Genomic DNA, 23,454 nt, shown 5'->3' with positions numbered 1-23,454 from the left:
GTTTGTTTCTAAATCTGTTCATTGAGTGTAGAATGCAGTAATTGTCTCACAGAACCAAGTTATATAGTACTCAAGAGGGGACAAAACTTGTGCCCACTAGAGTATGCTCAGTCCGACTCCTATATTATCATCCTTCGATCATCAAAGGTAGCCGCAGCACGAGAAGCCCGAGGAACGGGGCGGGATGCGCCAACTTCGGGCCGTAATAGCGAACAGTCGCGTGTTCCTTACCTTCTAGTCGTTACCTCAATCTCAACCATTTTCAAGTTCTCTGGAAGCGGGAGTTACCCCTACGGTCTGACGTGATTTCCCCCCAAGTGACCTCCCCTCCAACCTCAATCAAGATTCCGAACGAGGTCGACCACTGGTTCTGCTCAGGACTCGACCGAGTTGCACCGAAAAGAGTCACAAGCCCTTGAACTCACGCTTTCCCAGAACTTCGCAAAAGTAGTCGTAAGCCTATCATGCCGAACTACCTTGTGATACCATGGTGCACGCCTTGTTTTAAGGATTATTCGGGCGTGCATATGCTCAAGTCAATCATTTGTCCTCGGGCCTCCTCAGGCCTGGAGGATCAAGTGGGCACTGGGAACTCTATATAGTCACGATGGCTGACCTTCCGACGTCATCTGTGTCGGATTCCGTTTAGAGGGTATAAAAGGAAACGAGAAAGGGTCGGAAAAAGACATCCAAATCATCAAATGGTTAATATTCTGCAGTTCGTGAGTAGTTGGGCTTTGATTGCGGCGGGGATGGCGTATGGCCAGAGCGGTCGTAAGTCCTACATCCATTTCGTTCTAAACCAGTAGTTGATATAGGAGACTCCAGTTCTTCCGAAGAAGTTTAACACCATTCCTCTCGGTGGGGTACGTCCTTCTGGATGGCTCGCTGATCAGGTTTGTGACTCACACTATATTCATATCTAGCGATGGCTGACACGCGTATCTTGCAGCTGAATGTGCAGCTGAATGGACTGGCTGGCCATGAACACGAGTTCTATAACTAGTGATTCAAATTTACTATTGCCAGAAACTCTGACTGAGTATAGAACGTCAGTATCGCTCAAACTGACTGGATGGGAGGACCCTCTCGCTACTCTACTTTGGAAGAAGGTACGCCCCCTTTGATACCTCCAACACCACCCACCTAATGATGTCCTTGACACCTTTATTACTCCAGCCGGAAGCTATTGGTTCGTGAGTGACATTTCGGTGATCACTTCGGGGTTGTCGTTCTCAGTCTTCGATCTACAGAACGCAGCCGTACCTGGCGGTGTCCTCGCCAAAAACGATGCGCTCCTGGGGAAAGCACAAGAGTTTTTGGACTACGTCATTACACATCAGGAAGAAGGAGGCTGGCTGGGCCCAGAGGCCGGTAAAGCTAACACGACACAGAATCCTCGGTACCTTTGGGGAAGGTACGAGTCGAATATGATCTACCCATCTCGCAACGCAATTCGATTAATAAATCCGAAAGATACCCGTTCCTGTTCGGCGCTATCCAGATGGTCGAGTACGATCCTTCACAGACAGATAAGGTCGTTACCGCTATGCACAAATTCGTTGTGGAAGCGAACAGAATGTTACACGCCGGCGAGGGCATGGAAATATGGACGCAGACCAGATGGGCCGACCTCGTGATGGCGCTCGAATGGTGAGTGTTTTTCGTTCTGTCACCACATTTTCTGTCGTTCATCGCGCCTCAGGCTCTATGATAACTATCCGAGGGGACAGGAGGACCTTCTTATTGATACAATGAAGCAAGTTAAGTATGCAGGAGTAACCTGGGAGGTGGTATTCCTCGAGGAGGTGCGTGCCCGATCTTTCTGCATTACGGACGCATTGGATTGAGCGCGTCATCCTCAGAACTTTCCGAAGACGGCTGGTATGCGTACGCATTCAGTTCGTCTGAAAATGATCTGATCTGATGTGTAGTCGATCATCTCCGAAATCCAACTGGATGGGTGTTGGCGGTTAGTTCGAGTACATCAAACCATATTTCATAAACCTAATCGCTGGTTATTCCAGTGGCACGGCGTCAATTTGGCTGAAGGTATCAAAGCGTTGCCAGCCGCGTACCGCTTCACTCACAACGAAAGTGGTCAGTATCTGAAGGGAATACTAAATTTTGGAACTCACTCAGTCATTCTTTTAGACCTGACCAGGACAAGCGAAGGGTGGGACCTTCTGTTCAAGTATCACGGTCGTCCTTCTGGTATCTATGGTGCAGATGAATATCTAGCTGGCCTCGAGGCAACCAGAGGGTTGGTTCCTTTCTAGTCTCTTCTGTACGGATTAGCTCAATCTATCAGGACGGAGCTCTGCATAGTTGTGGTAAGTAAAATGACATGACTTTATGGGAAAGACCGGAAGATTGACATTCAGTACATAGGAAATGATGTTTTCGTCAGTCTATCTTCCCCTCCCGCGTCAACAAACTGCAGCTCACTTTACTGATAGGTCATCGTTCTTATTCCAGATGATGGGAGATCTGAAATACTTGGACACGGTTCAAATCTAAATTCCGTATCACATATACTATCTTACTCACCCGATTGTTCCAGGCGGAAAGACTGGCATACAACGCACTTCCAGCCGCAATCACACCTGGTTTGTCACCCACAGCGCCTTTTTCCGTCGTTTACCGTGCTGAAGTTGAATAGACCACTGGGCTCATCAATATGATCAGCAGTCCAATCAAATCGCCTCTAGGAACATGACTCCGTAAGATTCCTTCTTTGCATGAACAATGCCTCACTCTGACGGAATACCAGAGACCCATTCGATGTGAACACGTATGTGATTATGATACTTGGCTATACGTTTGACTGTAACCGCTATTTAGAGGATATGCCAACGTGTTTGGACTCGAACCATACTACCCGTCAGTTCGCGGCTCCTGAGTTTTTAATCCGTACTGAAGCAACCACCTCACAGATGCTGCACGGTTAATCATCCGCAAGGCTGGCCCAAGTTCATTTCGCATGCATTCCTCACCACCGACGATGGAACTTCTCTTGTTCAAGTCTACCATGGTCCTTTCCAAACTACTGCAACGCTCTCCGGAAGTGGGTCAAGCAACTCTACATTTTCCTGTTGCTGCTAATCTAGCGAACTTTTTTAACCAGACAACAATGTGACCGTGAATGTCGAGACAACCTACCCCTTCAGTGACATTGTCTCTACCACGATCACCGCGACTTCAAGTTACACCCATCTTGTCCGTATTCCAAGTTGGGTAGTGAATGGCACTATCTCTATCAATGGTGGTCAGGCGCAGCTTCTGGCTCCAAAGAACGGGTTCCAGTCGGTACCCATCCCTGCTGGACAATCCAAGTTTGTCCTCAACCTCACACCACAAATCACATTCGAAAGCCGACCACACGGAGCAGTTGCTATCCATCGAGGCCCTCTCCTCTACTCCTTGGAAAGTATGTATTGTTTCGTTTTCGTCATAACCGTCCTGGCCGTGCCGACCGAGACCATTTACAGTCACTTATTCCTCCAAGATTCTCAAGCAACATCCTCAAGAACCCCGTGCGGCGGATTATGAATTCGACGCAACCTCGGAATGGCGGTTTGCTGTTGACCCGAAGACAGCCAAAGCAGTGGGTGGTGCTGCACCTGGAGACACCTTGCCTTCCCCGATTTTCGACTCGAATAAACCTCCAGTCTCCATTGAAATCTCTGGATGTACGATCGACTGGGACGAGGCAGGGCAAACTTTCGCTAACCCTCCACCTGAGAAACCCAAATGCAATGGTGCGGTGCAGAAGTTGAAGTTGACACCGTACGGTGTAAGTGGGCTCTTGAAATTTCAGGCGAACTTTGTCGATAAACGATTTGTTTTCTTCTAGGCTACCAATCTCCGCATCAGTGAATTCCCGGTAATGACTGCTTGAGTATGATGGCGCACTGGTTCGTGGAATGAGACACGGTTGAGGTAGCTCGTGAGGATCATAAAAAAGCATAAAAAAGATGTTCTTTGGGCTCCAGTATGTAACTCAGAATCAAGTTTAAAAATCACTTCTTGGCGACGAGTACAAAAGTAACCAAGTTCCGAGCACACTGAAACTTGTAAGAGGAATCCGGTATGTAAGTACACTGTACCAACGACAGTCTACAGACGATCATCGACATTGTTCGGTATCGATCACAACGCTACCGCAATGTAACATACGCATACGTACGTAACTCTCTAACCTCAGCTGCTCACTCGAGCTACGTCAAATCTACACTCGACTCGCAATGTCTGATCAGCGACAGCGCATCATCGACTCTGTATTCACAAAAAATGGGAAGATGGGCTGGGAAGGCTGTAATTTATACGCGCACACCCACACCTGGCCATAATAAGCGGCAAGTCTGTGACCATGCGGGCAATTGAAAACTCAGTTGGCTGGACTTCGCCTTCGACTTTTCGACTTTTCGAGCAGAGGGGAACGGTATCTTCGCATGGAGATCGACTCTGGTCTGGATCGCCTTCAAGAACAACTGCGATCGATTTTAACGGACAAAACAAAGCTTAATGATTTTTTGGCGCAGAAAGGGCAACCTGCTCAAGCATGGCTGGATCGCATGCAGCAGGTGAGTCATTATACGAGTAACTATTGGTCAATCAACTCAATAATAGTACAGCTAGTGGACTATCCGAATGCTTCATCTGAACTGAGATCCTCAATTTTTACCATTATGCTTCGTCTCTCGAAAAACTCTGGACTACATCCGAAGTGCCTCATGATACAGAACGTGCAGAAAATGGGTGATTATCCTATTGCTGCTGGAGGATTCGGAGATGTTTGGAAGGGTGTCATCGGGAACTCGACCGAGCCTGTGTGCCTAAAGATAGTCAAGATATACCAGAAATCCGATGTCGAGAAGTTATCCAGGGTGCGTTTGAATAATTCTGGGGTCAATTAATATCTGGAGGAAGAAATTGATTTTCATTTCTAGGAGTATATACGTGAAGCGATTGTATGGCGTCAAATGAAGCATCCGAACCTACTGCCATTTTTTGGCATCTACTACCTCGAGCAAAATCAACAGCTATGTTTGATTTCACCGTGGATGGAGAAAGGAAATTTGATCCAGTACTTGAAGTCGACACCTCGAAAGGATGTAGAACATTACACTCTGGTAAAACTTGATACTCTTCATTTCCATAACCACCTTCAACTGGGATCAACTCATTTGCAGAGTCATATAGGTTCACGATGTGACCGCCGGCCTACACTATTTGCATTTGATGAAATTTGTTCACGGGGATCTGAAGGGGGTCAGTCTATAATCTCTAAAAACAATCAACGCTTCTTTTCCTCTCATATCTCGAAAACCAGATAAACGTTCTTATTACGCGCTCTGGTCGAGCATGCATCGGAGATTTTGGCTTGTCTCGTATTGCAGATACGCATGGCCTACGTCTCACAACTTCAACGACTCGTCCCGTTGGCACAGCACGATGGTTAGCACCTGAGCTACTCAGTGGGAGTGGCACTTCGAAGGAGAGCGATATGTACGCTTACGGGTGTGTTTGTTTTGAGGTATGTGGTATCAATACAAAATCTTCTGTAAACAAATTAATTTCAGCCCAGATCTTCACAGGATCGCACCCATTCCCTGAAATTGCCAACGAGATGGCAGTCGCGTTCAATGTCGCCCAAGGCAAACGTATGACACGCCCTCAACGTATTGCCGAACTCAGTGATGATATGTGGGCTATTATGGAGTCGTGTTGGAATCCCGATCCGTCTGCCAGACCAAGTGCAGAAGATGTACTTTCCAAGGTCAAGCCCCTTGCACCGATCTCGACACCTGCAGGGTCAGAATGGAGTGGCTTTTTACCCACTGAAATCTGGAACAATGTCGAACATCAGGTAGTGCACAGAGTCTTTACCCAAGATGACTCTCTGTTACTGAGTACGGGTTACAAGCCTTCCCTTCCCTTCACTTACGATAGTGTCAACAGATCGCAGACGCAGGATGAGTGATGAAAGGGAGCCGGATTTATACCTCACGGTGAAGGTTCGTATACGCAGCCCCCTCCCCAAGTTAATTCTATCATTCAATTTGGGCCGGATTAGGTTATAACGGACGAAACATTTGCGAACCACGAAGGTTTTGACCTTGCATTCCTTGAAGAGAAGACCTGGGATGCATCAGAATTACCCAATTTCCGTGTGTTGAAGACGGAACACTACAGCGTTGTCAAGAGCCGCGTCACGGAATATTTTAACTTGGCGGAAGAGAAGATCCGTTTATGGGTGCTGAAACGTCGGCAGAATGGGACTATTCGCCCGCACACGTATATTTCTAATGAGACCGAACCTTCCATGAGTGCGTCAACAGTGCATATTCTTGTGGAAGCCTCACATTAATTACATTCAATGCAGCTGTTGACGATATTCGAGTTTCCATGGCTGGTAAAAACGACAATCATTTTGCTCTATACCTGGACGTCATTCCAGACACCTCCGAGGTTCGTCAAATTTACATAGTCACTACGTTCCTCCTCAATCTTCTCGATAACTGCAGAGTGTGCCCCCGACAGATTCGGTAATGGTATTCTTGAAGCATTTTGACGCGCTTCAACAGACCTTGCGTGGCGTTGGGAAGGTGTACATGTCCAAAGGCAGCACAATATCTGATGTTCTGCCTGTAATACGCGAAAAAATGCGGTGGACCGACTCGGAACTGACTTTAGTCAAGGCAACTACGACTTTTGTATACGTGAATGTATAACTGACGATGGGTTCTCACAGGAGGTTGCACCCGAAAGGACCTATCTTCTAATAGATTTATCAGACTCGTTCCGGAGTTATGAAGACGGTGATGTGATTTGCTTCCAGAAGGATCTAGAAGAATCAACGTATGTTCTTCCTCAACTCTTCCTCTTCATTTTCCTAAAAACGATTTTCGAATTTGGTTTAAGGGTTAGCGATCTCGGAGATCGGGGATTCTATTTGCGTGCAATGGAATTTTATAATTTCCTTTTCAACCGCGTCAGGATAATCTTCCGACCGTTGATGGAGGAAATAGATCAGGGAGATCCTGAGTTTAGCCTCGTGCTGGACAGAAGGGCCAATTGCAACGGGGTAAGATTCTTAACTGGATGAGAAACATTGTTTTGAGCCTCCTTTCCATAGATTGGATACAAAGTGGGAGAGTACCTTGGGCATGATCCTTTCAAACTTCGTTTCACGACAACGCATGGTCAGAATCCTAAACGAAAGCCAATCAGACATGCTCTTAGTGAGAACGTTGAAGAGATCATCACTCCTTACGACGACAATGCTCCTGTGGTCCTCCTCTACGAGAAGCTAGACGTCAGTGTTTTCGAGTTGGAGGCCAAGCGCCATCTCGACGTCATATGGACAGGTATCGACAATAGTGAACACCAGATGCATTCCTTCCTTCTGCCGAGGAGGTTTCGAGTGAATGATGTGGTCGACACGCTCATAAGGGAAGTAACGCCCGGCAGCAAGGGTGTGATACGTATCTTCCAGGTTATGTCGCAGGATGATGGTGCAACAATACGGAAGGAGTTTACGGGCGGTGAAGCGATTGACGAAATACCTGAATCAGTAGATCTTTACGCTGAGGTATGATGGCTGTAATTATTAACCGTTCGTTTTTATCGTTACTGAACAACAACCTAGGAGATACCTGAAGAGATAAATGCAAGAATGTCTGGGTAGTTACATGCAAGGCGAGTTCGTAAGGCTACATACAAGTCAACCAACTAGAGAATACGATGTTACAAATTTCTAGTGATGTTCGAGATAAGAACCTCACATCCATACTTCATGGGAAGGGGCATTCCTGGTCCCTGGAATTCTCGAACAATTATATGGACACCATTGCTTAAGATAGTCGAAGAGCGGCTGGCGCGGAAAACAGTGGACGAAGTGGTGTCCTTGGTCGGCCCTTGCCCATGCCTTCTCGCAAGAAGTTAGACTATCTCGGGCCGCATTGTGGCGATCCACGACCCCACAGTGGTATACTCTATAGGTCTGGATGCACATTCAATGATTTCAGAATATACGTTCAAGATGTGGTGGCGGGGGTATAGAATGTGTATGAATGTTGTGAATCGGGGGAGACGTCGAGGATCGAAGAAACGATGGCGATTCTGCAGAACTTGAATGAATCGTAGCTCCCTTTCAGGATAATAAGATGACGGGCTCACGTTTCAAACCGTTTATCTTAGAGGAGTGGCGATCGAGGAGTGGCGATTACTCGAGTGATAGTATGTCGCAAGCCTCTAGTTGCAAGTCCTAGTTTCATAATCGATGTCCGTTATATATACGTTGATCCCGCTCCTTTCCCAGACCTTGAACAGAATGATGTGACCTTCTATCTGCTGTACAATGACCCACGGAGATCAATACATTTACCTGAACAAAGAACGGCGATTTACGGAGGATGTTCTTTTCCTCCCAATGCCTCGTTCGAACTTGCCTCTTTCATCTTGGACTTTCTTTATCAGGACTCCACAACACAGGGTCTTCCTATTCTTGATCGGCGTCCTTGCTGGGCGTGCTCGCGGTCACGGTTTGGATTGATACGGCAGTCTGTGGATTAGATGGGTACTCAGGTCAAAAGGGTTCCAGTGCCGTGTGTGTTCAATATAGCAGGGTCAGGAGGTCTTCCGAACCTTAAAAGTGTTCGACGACTATCCTGGAAAGTTCCTACCGTACCAATTATCCCGGCGCCAGGGTTTAGCGTGTCGCCGAAGATGGCAAGAGATTCCCGGCTCTTAAACCTACTTACCATCAAATCCATCAGTCAAGTCGAAAGACGCAAGCCGGCCATGGGGCTGAACAAGCAAACCTGTATAGTACAAAGCCTCTATGATAGTTGGAGGTACCGCTGGATGCCGACTCGGCGGTTTGTGGCGTCACCTATCCCCAGACCACTTCCTCGTGTTTGACACGGCTTCATCTCATCAGAAGAGAGCTTCGTGGAGCTGATTTCATTCATTCTGGACTATCAATGAGAAAAGGGATCGAATCTATTGAACGAGATCTGCTGGAGAAAGTCGTATGTCGGCGCCAAAGAAAAAGAGAAGCCGACAAAGAAACTTTGAAGCCGGGAAGCAGTGCAGATGAATATTTGAATCCTTGCGGTTTTCGAATTCGCCGGAATATGTTAGAACCTGAACGTCCGACCTCTTCTGAGAGATACCTTTTCCGGCTTGTCAAAAAGGCCTAGACAAAGAAGACATGCTGAAAACCTCTCGAACATTTGCGCCTTGTGTGAACCCTCACGCTTCATTACGTCGCAAAGCTTGTTCTTCTCCACCCATCTGAGCACCCTTGTGATGAGTAGGGGTTATTCAGTTACTAATACCGCAAATACGGACTCGGAACTGGCCGCGCCACGAAGACGACGAGCGGTCACGTCCGATAACAATAAGCACTCTCGGGAGAGTCTTGCTTCTTGGAGTTCATTGCCCTTGGGTCGTCTTTTCCGACAACGAGGTTTCTCAGGTATGTTGAGTTGTCGAGAAGGAAGGAACGGGAGAAAGAAGAGAATCGCATTAGGTATCGCTGCAGTCCTTGTGGTTAATATACATGGTCCTGAATTCCCGTGATTATACCATGACCCGCATAGTTCAGCATCGTTGATTGCAGGTCCTCATACGAATGATGGGCCCGGTAGCGTATTATCATGAACAATAGAAAAGGATTCGGCGACATTTCGTTCTTGAAAACGTGCATCAACAACGAACCAGTTATGCTTGCTTTGAAAAGGGGACTCACCCATAGTTACAGTGTTCTCAGTGAGAAGGTCTCTCGATGGTTCCGGGAACCTTCGTGCAATCGCCTCCGCACCAGGTCTTGGTAGCGTTGTGAATTGGCCTACAGGGAATACATATGTATAGCCGGAGACCACGCTTTTGCTTGTCAAGGGCTTTGGGACATGGTGTATGAGGAGACCAGGCCACTCGCCCGCAAAGGAAGAGGTAACGTTGTCGTTGACACATTGTTTCTGTGAAGCGTCGATTGAGCCAGGGTTACGTCAACACGGCCAAGAAAGTGATAAGTATATACGAACCTGCTGGGTTTGGGATAAGAGCTGGTCAGACTAAAGGAGAGAAGCCTGAGGATTATAAGTCCAGCCAATTCCGGTGTGCGAAGCTCTTGAACCCGCACCAACTATAAACGTAGCCTCATCAGACGGCGACTTACATCGCGGATTGGTGTTATCACAACTTGGCATGATCTCCTGCATGCCTCACGTTTGCCTCGTGTTTTCTTTCCCGTGAGATGTTGTGAATGTCGAATTGGCCCTCCTCTGTGCTCCACTGATTTATTTTCGGTCCCTTTATGTCCAGGAACTTCCGTAATAACATGCGTACCAGTCGCGCGCTCGCATCTAGGGATGAGATAGTTGGAGTTAGGCGTCCTTTGACACCCTTTGTCCCGGAACTGTCAGATCCACGAGATGTCGATGAGCACGCGGCTCCGGTACGCCAATTTTTTTTTCAAAGTCGTTTTCAAATCCCGAATAAAGCTTTCATTAAGATAACAATACATATAACACCTCACGAGGAAGGGACGGCGTTGAAGGCGGCGGGGGTTTTGGTAATCATGAACATGGGAAGGTACGATGCAATTAACGCCATTAAGCACAAGCTGTGGAACAGAGAGAATCAGAAAGCGTATTGTTGTTGGTGGTGGCGAGAAGCGCACCTCACACTCGACAAAGAAGCACCACCACCATCTTTTGACCTCATAGGGCGTTTGTTAATCCAACCACTCAAGCTGAGCGCGACTGCCGGCCATGCAAGATATCTTTGAAAATCAAACAACTTGAACAAACTGTGCGAGGACTTCAGTACTACTCACCGGTTTCTTGTCACCATGATGAGCCCAGAAAACATCATCCCGGTTGCACTCAGGTCTTAGTGCAAAAACGTCATAACGGCGCTATTGATTCTGGAGCGGGTAGAAGACGAACCAGTAGTGTCCTCGTGCCAAGTATTAGGAACAGAGAATCTGACCTCGAGAGAGGCATCGCGAGGATCGTCTGTGACTTTTGTAGAGGACATGATTGTCAGGGAAGGGAACAACACGAATCACGTGCGGCTTTGGTCGGGACGTATATAGTACTAAGTACCTCAAAGTACAATGAGGAAATCCAGTAAGTTAGATGGAAGCAGATTACAGCAGACAATACACTATGTTTTCGATGTATAAAGAACTGGAAAAGAGAAGGCGGGGATGAGAACTACCTGGAGTAGGGGTGGAAGTTATGCTGGCCACGATTATTGTGCATCCTCAATGGTCCAACTCCAGTATTCTGCATTCGATTGAGACCCGCCATGCCGTTCATACCTTGCCGCATTCCCATCGCCATCATCCCCCCTCCTATTCCACCACCCATAGGTCCCATTCCTAACCGCATTCCTCCGTTCATGTTGTTCATATTGGCCATGTTGGCCATGTTGGCCATTCCCCCCATGTTACCCATTCCTCCCATATTCCCCATAGCGTTCATACCACCCATATTCCCCCCCATACCGCCACCCATCATCCCCATATTTCCCATACCACCACCCATCATATTCATCCCATTCATCATACCCATACCTCCTCCTCCACCGCCCATCCCATTCATTGTATTCACCATGTTCATTCCTCCCATTCCTCCCATTCCCCCCACACCACCTATACCGGGATTCATCATATTCATCATCGCCATCGGGTTCACATTCATATTCATCGACATCGGATTCATACCACCCGCCCCACCCATCCCCATGTTTCCTACGCCAGCGCCCCGTTGAGCTTGTAAAAGCATCGACATGGGATTTTGCTGCTGAACGAACGGTACATTTGTCGCCTGTAACCGGTTCTCAAACGTTTCTCTGTTTCCACTCGTGCTGTTCCCAACAACAGGAGTGTTATTCATACTATTCCGCGTCTGGTCTCGCTGACTTCGTGGTTGCGCTGCTTTCACCTCAATCTACATCACCGTTAATTTAGTTTCAAAGCGCAATGGAGGAGAAAAGGTCGATTCTCGAACCTGTTTATCGTCCAAAGTCAACGCCTTTCCGACTAGTTGATCCGTATTGGCAGCATCCTCGAAAGTAACAAAACCGAAACCCTTCGAGCGACCTGTTTCACGATCCAGCATGACTGTCGCGTCAACAACTTTGCCGTATGTGGTGAAAAATTCCTTCATCGATTCCGACGTTGTATTAGGCGCTAAACCGCCAACGAAATATCGGGTGTTTCTCAAATGCTCTTCACGCGGTATAGCCCTCTTCGGGTCAATCTAAAACATTTGCAACGAACGGTCAACTCTACATTGAGCCCATAGCACTCAGTACTTACTGTTTTTCCGTCCAGAAAATGTTCCCGTGTAATGACAGAATTAACCGCTGAACCATCTTCATATGTTAAAAATGCGAAGCCTCTTGAGGTTCCTGAAGGATCTCGCATTATGGTACATGCGTCAACCTTTGATCGAAGCAGCCCGAAAGAAAGGTTAGCATCGCTCCTCGAAAGATAGAAAACGGAAGATGATGAGAACTATACCTTCCCGAACTGCGAAAAGTATTTCGCTAGGCCCTCTAGTTGCACGAGTCGAAGAATGCGAACGAGAAAAGTTGTGATTAGTGGTAGGTATGAGTAAGCAGTTCTGAGAGAATAGAGTACCGTCTGTGGTATCCCAGGAAAGTCCCCCGATGAAGAGTTTGCTATGAAGTTGTTCGACGAGTGACAGTAGTAGAGGAAACATAGGCGAAGTGCGAGAAGTGCAGGATAAACAGTGTGGCGAGTTAAGGAGTTTCGACGATGAGATAGAGAGATACGATAACAGAGAAACAGATAGAATGGCGAGATATTAGTATCCGAGGTAACAAAAAAAGAGAACCAGAAACGAAGAAGAAATACGCAAATCGTCGTGGACAACATCGTTGCGCTGGATGGCACAAGGTACGGAGTATCCTAAAGCACGGCTGCTCTATAGTATCCAATACCAAATGGAGTAGCACACGAAAATAAGAGCGTGTCTATCAGGAACGTAATGCCAGGAAACCTGGTCTGTGGCGAAGCCCATTGGAAGGGTTCGGGTCGTTCCAACTGGAATAATGATGCCAATCAAGAAAGCGAGTATGATCCGAAGAGCAAACACAAGAGGGTGAAAAGGACCAGCGACTAATCAAGCTTACCCATGATCGTGCATTTCGGACGGCTTTTTTCCATATACGACTTCCCCATTGTTGCTCGAGTCTAGCGTAGCAATCGGTGCCGTGCCGTTCGTACCGCCGTTCGTACTCGCCGTTGACATAAATGAAGAGACCGAACGTTGCTGGCGCTCCTGGCTGGGTGTCTGCTGATACACAGAGAATTGTTGTGCTATTTGTGCGGAATATGAAAGGTCGTTGTCGCCCTTCAACCTGGTAAATGCACCGTTTTCGCTAGAGCCTCCAGCTCCATCTTTCCCTGCCAGCAGTGAAGTCTTGTTCAGAGAAGTTTCTGCAGGATGGAATAAATCCATATCAACGAATACATGAATCAGAAGTAGGTATTCACCTTGATCATTCTGTGTAATAATCGTGAGGTCGTCATCTTCTTCACCTTCCCCGTCCAACGGGAATTGCTCATCCTGAGTGCTCGTCACCGAAGCCAAGGGGTCCTCGTCGTCGCCGTATATATCTGCAGGACTTTGAGAGCCGCGCTTGAATTTATAGAATATGCAATCTACCTCCATAGATATCGGAATCCAGAGCAGCCTTAGACATTATGCTAAGCGAAGCAGAAGGGTTGGTGGTCCAGGTGCAGTTAGCTTCGTGGTATCAGACAGACCCGCACAACAGGCCATGTGACCTCGAGCTTCAATGATGGCTGTCGGTGTCACTGGAATGTGACACCATACGTATGCACTGTGTAATTTAGCAATTTACAGCTTAGAACCTCCGGTGATAGAGACATAAGTAAGATAAAGATAACCACAACAATGCAAAGTGACTGATATTCAGATCCGGCTATTAACGAATACATACGTGGTTGAAATACTGATTGCTGTTTCGGAAATGAGAGCGTGAGTAAATTGATGGGAAAAAAAAAACGAAAAAGAACAAACAAACATAAGACAGGTAGTGTAAAATCTACACCAAGAAAGATAAAAATCGGGTATAAGAATGATAGAACCCAAAAGAACCAAGAAATATCGGTAGAATCAGTTCAGGAAGCCACGACATTTTTGTGATCTGCAAAGACAGCGAATCTTGTCTTGCTCGAAAGGGAAGTGATAGTCTGTTGCAACTAGTGAGGATGGACAAACACAGGATAGAGCGGGTGGTAAACAGACCGTAGGTAATTTCATCCCCGAGCTCGATATCTTGCTTCGCATAGATGACGATCTTCTTCTCCCCGCTGATTGTAATGATTTTGGCCGTACAATTAGGATCGCAAGAATGATTGATTAATCGTCTGATTCCGATGCAATATGTTAGTCAGCTGCGATGGCAGGCTACGTGCACGACGTACCCAAGGTTGCCTTTCTTCGTAGCATCCACCACAAGGTCTTCATCGATACGGAAAAGATAGCTCGAACCAATCCCTTGCCTTTCATAGGTCTTCTCCCTCTTATCCGCCACTTGTGCTCGAATAACCTCGCCGACGTATTCGATAACCATCTCTCCCCTTGCAATCTTCTCCATGGCGTACAAACCCCAGTCATGAATCGGGGATCGAGAGAACCGTAGATGCTTCTTCCGAGTCTGTAATTGATTGAACTTGAACGTGAGCTCGTTCACGTTCTCTCCCTTGGAGAGGGCGACTGCACGCTGGACCTGGTTGATCTCTTCAAGACCTTGAGCCTGACGGCGTGCGTTCGCACGATTAGATCGAGAGGATGTGATGTGCTTAGGTTGAGGCTCTTCCACAGCTTCTGTCGCGGCAACGGTACCGGTACCTGTATCTCGTGCCTGATATTGTGAGACATACGCCGTCTTTTCATCGTGCTCAATCTTGTAATAACCTTCAGTTCGTGCACTACCTGTGGCGTGTTTGCGAAGAATTGGTGCTGTGGACTCTTCAGAGGTCGCCTGAGAAGCCGTAGACTCTGTCGGTGCATTGGAATGGACCGCGTCTTGTCTTGAAAGAACGAGTTTAGCGTAGTATTCATCTTCGTCATCATCGCATACACCAAGGTCGACTGGAGAGGGAGTGGGAGGTGGAGTGGAGAGTCGAGCTGCAGCTGGTGATGTTGACCGTGAAGGAGAAAGAGAAGACTCGAAACCTGGAGTGATCCGAACAGGCGTTATGGTTGGAGCGTCGAAGCCAGTATCATCTGTGAGGATAACGTCGTGAACAACCTCCTCCACCGTTTTCTTCTTTCCCTTCGTAATGCTCTTCTTCACCTCTGTCTTCGCCTTCTTCCGCTTGGGTCCCTCGAACTCGGACTCTGGCTCGACTACGTGCACTCGCTTTTTCACAAGAGTGTCCTCAGCGACGGCAACAGTTTCATCCTCGCTCTCCACATCAAGAACAACCCCTTCCTCATCCTCCACAACCAAACGCTTCTTGACCTTTTTGACCTCAGTCTTCCTTTTCTTCTTTGGCCTATCGACTTCCTCCACCTCCTCGTCTTGTTCAACAGCCTTGTGAGCCTTTACTTCTTCGACCACAGCCTCCACCTCCTTCGGTCTTCTCTGTTTCTTGAACGACAAACCATCGAGACCCTTCTTGACGTCTGCCCGGATATCAGACCACGCCCCCTGCTTTCCGAAGCCCTTGGCAGCTTCCCTCTGCAACAACTTATACATCTCCGGCCCAACAACTTTCTCAAGAATATCCCGACGCAGTTGTGATTTCAATTCTTGCGTGATCAGTTGCTGCGCCAGCTCGATTTGCTCTTCAAGAAGCTGATTTGGGTCCTTATAAGCTGCTTGGACATCCTGCTGACTAGGTGGAGGCTGAACGGACACGGACACAAGGCGATTGTTGAACCTGGGTTGGTTGATTTTCGAGACGTTTGCGGCACGGAGCGCATGGCTATCTCTTTCGAAGGTGATAAACATACCCTTGTTGGACTTCATGATCTGGAAAACAACGATCAAGATATTTTTACAGAGCACTGAGGGGTGAAGGTAAACATACTTTGTCAATATTCAGATTCCTGAAATGACGTTCAACTTCCGGTTTCCTAACCACCTTTAACCAAGTCCCAACCTCCCCTCCATCCTGAGGACGAACAACCAGATGTGGACAAGCATTCTTCAAAAGCTCCTGCATCAGCTCGTGATGATCCATCTCCCAATCGTCCTCATCTTGCAGGTCATACCCTGGAGGTGGCGTCTCCGAACGAGACCGAGGAGATATCGACCTGGCGTATCCACCGTATCCTCGTGTACTTGTGACTCTTCCACGACTATGGCTTCGACTCCTTCTCCTACCTCCACGATACCTATCCCTATCTCGAGTATCCCTCCACCTCTCCCTGCTCGAGCTTCGATCCCACCTTCTCATGGGTTCAACTATGAGTGGATCGCTCCTCCCGCTCCCTCGTGATTCCCTTTCCTTCTCAAGCTCCGATCGCCCCTTCTCATTCTCCTTCCCAGGCTCCTCCACAACCTTCTTCTCATTCTCCTTTTCCTTTCCAGAATCCTCCATAACCTTCTTCACCTGCCTCTCCCTATCTTCATCTTTAGTCTTCGCATCTTGCCTCGCACGTAACAGAGCAGCCGGTATCGCCCTCTTCCCTGTGGGTCCAGGATCATCAATGGACGACATTCGTTCTGCTTGTGTGCCGAGATATGTCGATCTCGGAAGTTTCAAAGACGGTTTCGTTGGTAGCGTAGATGATGTAGGTGGGTTCGTTGTAGACGTGGAAGGTCCAGTGTTATTGTTGGCGTTAATACTACCATTCAAACCACTACCGTTCACTTGCGCAGGTGTCGACGGCGTCGGCTGTTGGAAATGTCGAGGTGTTGAGGTTGAACTACCACCGATGGAAGGCGAAGAAGTCTCAGTGAAAATCACCGGCCTGCTCGGTAAAGGATGCTGCATAGGTCGCCCATTGATAGTTTTGGAAGGAAGAGGTGTAGGTGCGGGTGGAAGGTGTTGTGGAGTCGCTTTTCCTTGACTAGGCGTCGCAGCCGTTTCCGATACTCTCAAAGGCGTCGGTGGAGGTATAGTACTGCTTGTAGGAGTCGGAATCTCCCCTCTATCCCTTCTCCTTCTCTCCTTCTTCCTGTCATCCAGCACCTTAACCACAGCCTGCGTCCTCGATCCATCTCCATCAAATATGACACTGATCTCCTCCCCATCCTTGGGTCGGCTCAGCGTGTTATTGGCACCAGTCGCACCCCAATTATGATACCCAGCTCCCGCCCACGGCCTCTTTTTACCGTCTTCCTTCTCCACGCATTTCCTCGCTTGTTCATGCGTCGGATACCGGATCAAGACTACCCCAAGAGGACCACCGTTCTCTTTGTCAATTTGAGGTTCGAAAGAAATGATCGTGCCATAGGCAGAGAAATGCTGTTTGACAACGTCCTTCGGGGTCAAGAGTGCAATGTTGGTAACAAGGACAGTTGTAGGAGGCTTTGAGCCTGCGGAAAGTTCAGGATTATACTGTCGTTTTTGAATAATTTATTGTTGGTGAGAGAGTTGTCGAAATCAGAATAAAGAATAAATCGTCAGTGAATATTCAAGCGGACAGTAACGAAACCGGGGTAACAAATGGTATCATCCTCACAAATGCAACGAGGACAACGTCAACACAGTTGACGAAACAAAGAAGGAAACACAACAAAGTATTGACGGACATACCTCATACTTCAATTCGACAAACTTCTCTTTGCCCTTTCTAACTTCCGCCGGCCGCCTCGGATCTTTTGGGACAGGAATCGGTTCTCGTACCCACCATCCTTTCTCACCCTCCCCACCACTGCCTTCCCCTTTCCTCACTTCATCCCCCGAAATCCAAAACCACGAGCCATCCTCCAGTGTCTCACCATCATACCGGACGATAGCCTCCTTCGCTACTCCCTTCACCGGACCATTACTATTAGCCTGTATCCTCCTTTCCTTCTCCCGCTGACTCGAAAGGTATGCTCGCTCTTCCTGTGTTAGCCTACGTCGTCGAGCAGAAGAATACGGGATAGAATTCGAACGTAACGTCGACATCGAGTTTGAGGTCTTTGTCTCCGTCTCATCAGCCATAATGATATCATCTTGCTCAGAACTGACAGCCCTCTCCTTCCCTTTTCCCTTCTCCCTCCTCAACCCAGCCATCAAAAGTTCAAAATAATCCCCAATGTCATCAGGCTCCCATATCGTCTGGTCTTCCTCTAACTTTTCCTTCGTTCCACTCCGTACGTTCTCCCTCCACATTGCATCCTTATATGCCCTTGCCCTTCCAGGATCTGACTTGGGGTCTATACCATTGATTAGACTAGGGTCGTATATGATTCGATGAGAACGAGGGTTAGCGGCAGAGTACGTGTACACGTTGGATTTCGAAGATGAAGCGATCGATTGTGCTTGTGTTTGTGAAGAGGGTCCAGGTTGAGAAGAAAACGAAGAACCAGGTACACGACTAGGTGGCCAAACAGGCAGATCCCATTTTGGCGGAGGCGGAGGCGTCTTTGGTTTCGGTGGCGGCAGCGGCGGTGGTGGAGTATGTTGAACTTGAGGTACTACAGGAGGAGTAGGTAGGGTAGGGGGAGGGGGAGGAGGAGAATCTCTGCCTGATCGACTCGCCCCTCCGTATCCTGCTCTTGAATCCGACCGTTCCCGTTCCCATTCCCAGTCCCGTTCACGCCCTCTCTCTCGCTCTCTCTCTCGTTCGCGTTCCCAATCCCGATCCCGATCCCTGTCTCGGTCCCTATCTCGATATTCTCTGTCCCGTTGTCGTTCTCGTTCTCTATCCTTATCCCAGTCCCTCTCCCTAGTCTTATCTCTATCTCTGTCTCTCTCCCTGTCCCATTCTTTATCGAGAGACACGGATGGTGGTGGCGGCGAAGGTGGCGGTTGAAAAAAGAACTTGGTTTCGGAGGAGGAGGGAGTACCAGAGGATAATTGAGGTCGGTTCAACGATGACGTCGAGGCAGGTGGGGGTGGAGGTAACGATAGCGAGATATTGGATGGAGCGGTGTGCAATTGAACAGGTGGTGGACCCGCTGGCGCGCGTGCTGGTGTGGGAAGAGCAATTGAAATAGGTGCAGGCGCAGATGATTGGTCTAGTTGTTACGGATCAGAAAAGAGAACCCAAACGAAATGTGTTTACTAACCGGGTGTAGTGGTAAAGATTGAAGGTAATGGCGGGGGCGGTAAGTCTGGTGGTCGAGGAGCTGATAAATCAGTATCATGTGGTTGTGGGGGTGGTGGTGGTAGTTCTGAGGTCGGTGGCGGAGGAGGGGGCGGTGGTGGTAAGCTTGTAGGCTGAGGAGGAACGCTTGAGAGAGGTGGTGGTGGTGGCGGTGAACCTGTGGGAGGTGGCGGTGGTGGAGGTTCAGACACTGGCGGTGGGGGCGGCTTGGACATTGAAGGAGTTGGTTTCTTAGCAGACATTGAAATAGAAATCGCGGCTCTTGCGGTCCCTGGCGCTATTAAGCCCTGTAGGAAAAGTCTGTAAATTCGATAGAAAAAAAACGCGAAGAACAAGAAAAATTTTGTTCACATTCGACTGATGTTGCTGTGGTTGCTTCACCGTATTCGGTATTGGTCCTAAACTTGTAGGTCCCTGCAACGGAATCAGCTTTTCCTCATAGGCGAAATCGATATTGAAAACATACAGTCGGTGTTGGAGCTAGCGGTTGTTGCTTTAGGGTGCTCGGTCCTGGCCCTGCACCATTCGTGGACTTCATAGGTGAATAAGCACGATGAGGAGGGTGACCATGCCCATGACCGTTTATGAAGGGTTTTCCTTTGGGGCCACCACTCCGAAAATGACCGTTCATGAGACTTCGAGGCCCAGTTGGGGGTGCAGCACCAATTCTGCTCGCCATCGTCGACGGCGGTGGTGAGAGCTGTTTTTGTTGAGGGCCAGAAGGAGGAATACCACCTGGCATCGATGCCAGCAACGCTCGAGGACCCTTTGGCGGCGCCTTTCCCGACATTTTCTTCGATTTTTTTCTCTTCTTCCCCCTTGAACTGGTGGACTCTTCTACTTGCTGTTTCTGCTCTTCTACCCTCTCTACCTACCCGCAATCAGAGTATACCCAGCAGATCGCAAAGGAGTTGAAGTTTAGTCGAAATTAAGGTAAAATGGGAAAGAAGAGCGAGGAGAGCACATCAAGCAGTGAGGGAGGAAGATCAGTGACCGTGGGCGCGTGGCACAACGGCGAAACCAAACACAGCAAACTTCAGGGTCCTGGCTTGACTCACAACACCCATGATAATGTTCCCATGTTGCGATTATCCAAAAATCCTCGTTGTCTTCATTCACTAGAACGTCCTTCGTGACCTGAAGGAATCGGTTTGCAAAATTCAGCAAGCCGGCCCGCTCATTGCATTCATCGAACAGAACAGTGTTAAATATCCTCCTCAAGGCTGCTCAGGATCAAAAGGAAGGAAGCACAAAACGGACAGTGCGTGAAAAACAGCTGCCTAAACTCCCGTTGGTCATGTTTATGCAGCGTGATAAAGACAGCGTCAAGTACACGACGTGGAGAGGGTTACATGCAGCCGATGGAGGTACCAAAAACTTGGTCGACGCACTTGGATTTGCAGGATATCCACACGCTACTGCCCATAGAGTAAACGGCGGAAAAAAGTTTAGAGAATAATAAGGCGAGGTATTGTTTCCATGACCTCAATCTCAATTTCTCTGGAGTCTGTATGAAATGTAAAAAATCATCGGATGATGTTATAGCAGCATGGCGCAGTGGTAGCGCGCGGGGCCCATATTGTAGTACCCCGAGGTCACTTGATCGAAACAAGTTGCTGCTATTTGTTTTATGACTCTATATACATGAACCACCCTTGCATTCACAGAGCAACTGGACTAACAGTATAGTCTCGCACTGTGTAGCACATTCTAACGGTGTGCGCCACCCATGGCTCTCTTTTACCAACAACCACCTCGCACCCTCGGTTCCTAGCGTAAAAAGGGTCCTTGTGTCGCCATATGTGGGGCACAAGCCATAAGAATGAAGTGAGGCTCCTCAAACCATTCTAGTACACAGATGAACTCTGGATCTGATTCTTCATCCAACCCCCGTGCTTTTACACCTTAATGATGATACAACAGATCTTCGTTGGCGAAATTTGTTCCGGCATGTATCGAAAATCGTGGTGACTGTGCCCTAAGTCAAATAAATGACTATATAAATCGTTCGAAGGAGCTGCCTGCACTAGCCATGACGTCGCTCAAGATTGCGTTACTAGCGCTCATACCTGCCTTTCTGCCATCTACGAACACATCGACCTTGAAATTGGCAAGAGGCGCTATTTCATTGGAGCTCAACCTTTGTGATCATCGATGGTCCTCGTACTCAAGACGTGTGTAGGCGGTGCTGTCGGGAACCTTGCTGGCTGATCGTGTCACTGAATACCTCGAGTGGTCAGTCCTACTTTTGAAAGCCGGAGGTTCACCAGAGGGTCGCTAAACTACTCCATCCCCTTCTTCGCCACATTTGTTCACCAACTGAGTCCCTTGGACTGGAACTATATTTCTACTCCGCAAGTCTCAACGACCGAAGCTTTTACTACACGCGAGGAGAGTACTTGGAGGATGTACCTTGACGAGTGAGTCTCTTTATCCGAATATGTTTCTCTTCTCGACGTTTCATCGCATGTCAAGTTGGCATAACCTACTCTCGTGATTCTACAGGTAGATATGCACGAATCGCTGGAGATTCGAGCTGGTCGTAAGTGGATGGTGGTTGCTTCTTGACCAACACATGATTTAATTAATTTCTTCTAGCTGGAAGGCTCCACAGCCCTATCCCTACAAGGTGTGAAGATCTGCCAATCGCCCAGTAATTTACCCGACGTGCTATGTTGGTCAACGTTCCTTAATAGAATGAACGCTAGATACCTCCTACTGATGATCACGGCGAGCCGTGCACGGTTTTAAAGGTATCTTCTGTGGTTTCCAACTACCGTCATTGGCGCAAGTGACGAGAGAACTGTCCGAGCAGTTTCCTTTAATCTCGATTATAACTCAGGTTTCCCGCTGGGCGTCGGTGGGTGGATCTATTGAAAATCCAGATCTACTTCTTCTCTTAACGCTTTGCTTTGTTTTTAAAGCGTGGTCCCGATACAATGAAACACGGGACTTGGAATTCTCCAGCTTTGCATGTCAGTGTTGCTCAAGGCACAGCCCACTCGTGTGTTACCCGTTCGCGACTACATCCTTCCGACCAGTCGAAAATATTCGCCCGAAGTAAAAATGGTTTGTGTTCTCCCGTGTTAACCTTCCAATACAGCCATTTTTATCTTGTTTCATTAGTAGATGGTCATCACCAAAGTGACAGCGTTGAAAGAAATCTTGATATCAGCAGGAGTAATAGACGCTCCGAAATTATTAATGAAATCTGGCATAGGCGGTTTGAGCGTTCTGTCATCTCTCGGAACCACACCACGGCCTACTTGATGTCGGCAAGAACCTTTCAGCGGATGTCGGCGTCACTCTGCCGAAAGAATGGCAGAGGACGTGCGGAGGGCCTTTTGGTGTAGACTGTGTCAGTCATTCTGTGTACAGACGGCTGCCAGAGAATTCCAGTATATTCAACAGTTGAGACTGACCCGTCCTCCGACTCATTCTCTCCCCACATTCTTCTAATAGCCCTGACCCCAAATCATCTTTTCAGAACGGTCACAACCTCAATCCGCCACCTTGGAATCATTTTTTTGCCGCGTAAGCCTCGGTTCTTACACCGACCTCCAGTGTGTTTCACCCCACCCTCCGTATCCCCGTTTCCTTCTTCACTAACAACACCTTTGTTCCCTTTTCGAAAGGAGGCACAATTTCCATCAACACAACCGAACCTTTCAATCAGCCCATCATAAACTTTTGGTTCTCTCACCACACCATTTGATCTCTTCGCGCTCCGGGAAGCAATCAAATCCGTTTGGGGGTTCGTCGGCGCATCAGCTTGGGACGACTGTATTCTCGGTCCAGCGGTCAATGTCATTTCCCTTGCTACCAGCAGCCGTATTTTAGGAACAACAAGTATGTCCCCCAAAGGCAATCGTTATGGAGTTGCTGATCCCGATTTGAAAGTCAAGGGTACGACGAACTTGCGAGTCATTAATCCATCTATTTTGGTATGATTTCTAGTCCCTTTGGCCCAGCTGATCATCAGCTTCTCCCCCTTGTTTGAGCAGCCTCTCATACCTGCCCTGGGAATACAATGGCACCAGTGTATGCTGTGGGGAAGCGAGCGGCTGCTTTGATCAAGTTACAGAGACATTGAGTCTAGCCGGTAAAATTCAGTATCATGATGAAGTAGTACTCGACCATGATAGCGACCAGAACTCACTAGGTT

At 48.1% G+C, this 23,454-nt stretch overlaps 5 protein-coding genes and 1 non-coding gene across 6 annotated transcripts; 3 read left to right on the top strand and 3 right to left on the bottom strand.

Annotated features, from left to right (window-relative positions):
- The first annotated feature begins 247 nt into the window (after window positions 1-247).
- Window positions 248-4,051, top strand: E1B28_006618 (uncharacterized protein). The gene is made up of 24 exons (XM_043160748.1): window positions 248-453; window positions 510-774; window positions 829-896; window positions 953-1,005; window positions 1,057-1,112; window positions 1,180-1,196; window positions 1,254-1,417; window positions 1,477-1,653; window positions 1,706-1,808; window positions 1,866-1,884; window positions 1,935-1,972; window positions 2,028-2,100; window positions 2,155-2,263; window positions 2,312-2,333; window positions 2,392-2,405; window positions 2,460-2,508; window positions 2,564-2,609; window positions 2,663-2,723; window positions 2,774-2,794; window positions 2,845-2,883; window positions 2,937-3,067; window positions 3,128-3,430; window positions 3,492-3,796; window positions 3,857-4,051. The coding sequence occupies exons 2-24, from the start codon at window positions 702-704 to the stop codon at window positions 3,899-3,901; spliced, it is 1,986 nt and encodes a 661-aa protein (XP_043012404.1). The 5' UTR covers window positions 248-453; window positions 510-701; the 3' UTR covers window positions 3,902-4,051.
- Window positions 4,052-4,119: 68 nt separating this feature from the next.
- E1B28_006617 (uncharacterized protein) lies at window positions 4,120-7,798 on the top strand. Its single transcript, XM_043151309.1, has 14 exons — window positions 4,120-4,586; window positions 4,638-4,889; window positions 4,953-5,135; window positions 5,206-5,274; window positions 5,336-5,539; window positions 5,591-5,915; window positions 5,965-6,020; window positions 6,080-6,332; window positions 6,389-6,474; window positions 6,531-6,704; window positions 6,758-6,864; window positions 6,928-7,090; window positions 7,142-7,597; window positions 7,655-7,798. The coding sequence occupies exons 1-14, from the start codon at window positions 4,455-4,457 to the stop codon at window positions 7,691-7,693; spliced, it is 2,499 nt and encodes an 832-aa protein (XP_043012403.1). The 5' UTR covers window positions 4,120-4,454; the 3' UTR covers window positions 7,694-7,798.
- Window positions 7,799-10,545: 2,747 nt separating this feature from the next.
- E1B28_006616 (uncharacterized protein) lies at window positions 10,546-11,052 on the bottom strand (the record flags this gene model as incomplete). Its single annotated transcript, XM_043151308.1, has 4 exons — window positions 10,546-10,636; window positions 10,694-10,795; window positions 10,850-10,904; window positions 10,962-11,052. The coding sequence occupies 4 exons, from the start codon at window positions 11,050-11,052 to the stop codon at window positions 10,546-10,548; spliced, it is 339 nt and encodes a 112-aa protein (XP_043012402.1).
- Window positions 11,053-11,085: 33 nt separating this feature from the next.
- E1B28_006615 (uncharacterized protein) lies at window positions 11,086-13,829 on the bottom strand. The gene is made up of 6 exons (XM_043151307.1): window positions 13,716-13,829; window positions 13,544-13,666; window positions 12,545-13,486; window positions 12,341-12,466; window positions 12,030-12,281; window positions 11,086-11,969 (listed from the first exon to the last, which is right to left on the bottom strand). The coding sequence occupies exons 3-6, from the start codon at window positions 12,920-12,922 to the stop codon at window positions 11,232-11,234; spliced, it is 1,494 nt and encodes a 497-aa protein (XP_043012401.1). The 5' UTR covers window positions 12,923-13,486; window positions 13,544-13,666; window positions 13,716-13,829; the 3' UTR covers window positions 11,086-11,231.
- A 104-nt stretch (window positions 13,830-13,933) lies between these two features.
- On the bottom strand, window positions 13,934-20,325 carry E1B28_006614 (uncharacterized protein). Its single transcript, XM_043151306.1, has 8 exons — window positions 19,756-20,325; window positions 19,641-19,703; window positions 19,252-19,576; window positions 17,789-19,200; window positions 16,115-17,590; window positions 14,501-16,056; window positions 14,322-14,443; window positions 13,934-14,266 (listed from the first exon to the last, which is right to left on the bottom strand). The coding sequence occupies exons 1-8, from the start codon at window positions 20,077-20,079 to the stop codon at window positions 14,190-14,192; spliced, it is 5,355 nt and encodes a 1,784-aa protein (XP_043012400.1). The 5' UTR covers window positions 20,080-20,325; the 3' UTR covers window positions 13,934-14,189.
- Window positions 20,326-20,832: 507 nt separating this feature from the next.
- Window positions 20,833-20,911, top strand: E1B28_006613. The gene has a single exon. It is a non-coding gene; the product is annotated as a tRNA-Met (tRNA).
- Window positions 20,912-23,454: the final 2,543 nt, after the last annotated feature.

The sequence above is a fragment of the Marasmius oreades genome, chromosome 3 (genome assembly GCF_018924745.1).
Source record: "Marasmius oreades isolate 03SP1 chromosome 3, whole genome shotgun sequence".
Taxonomy (NCBI): domain Eukaryota; kingdom Fungi; phylum Basidiomycota; class Agaricomycetes; order Agaricales; family Marasmiaceae; genus Marasmius; species Marasmius oreades.
This window is presented reverse-complemented; position numbering and strand designations above follow the sequence as displayed.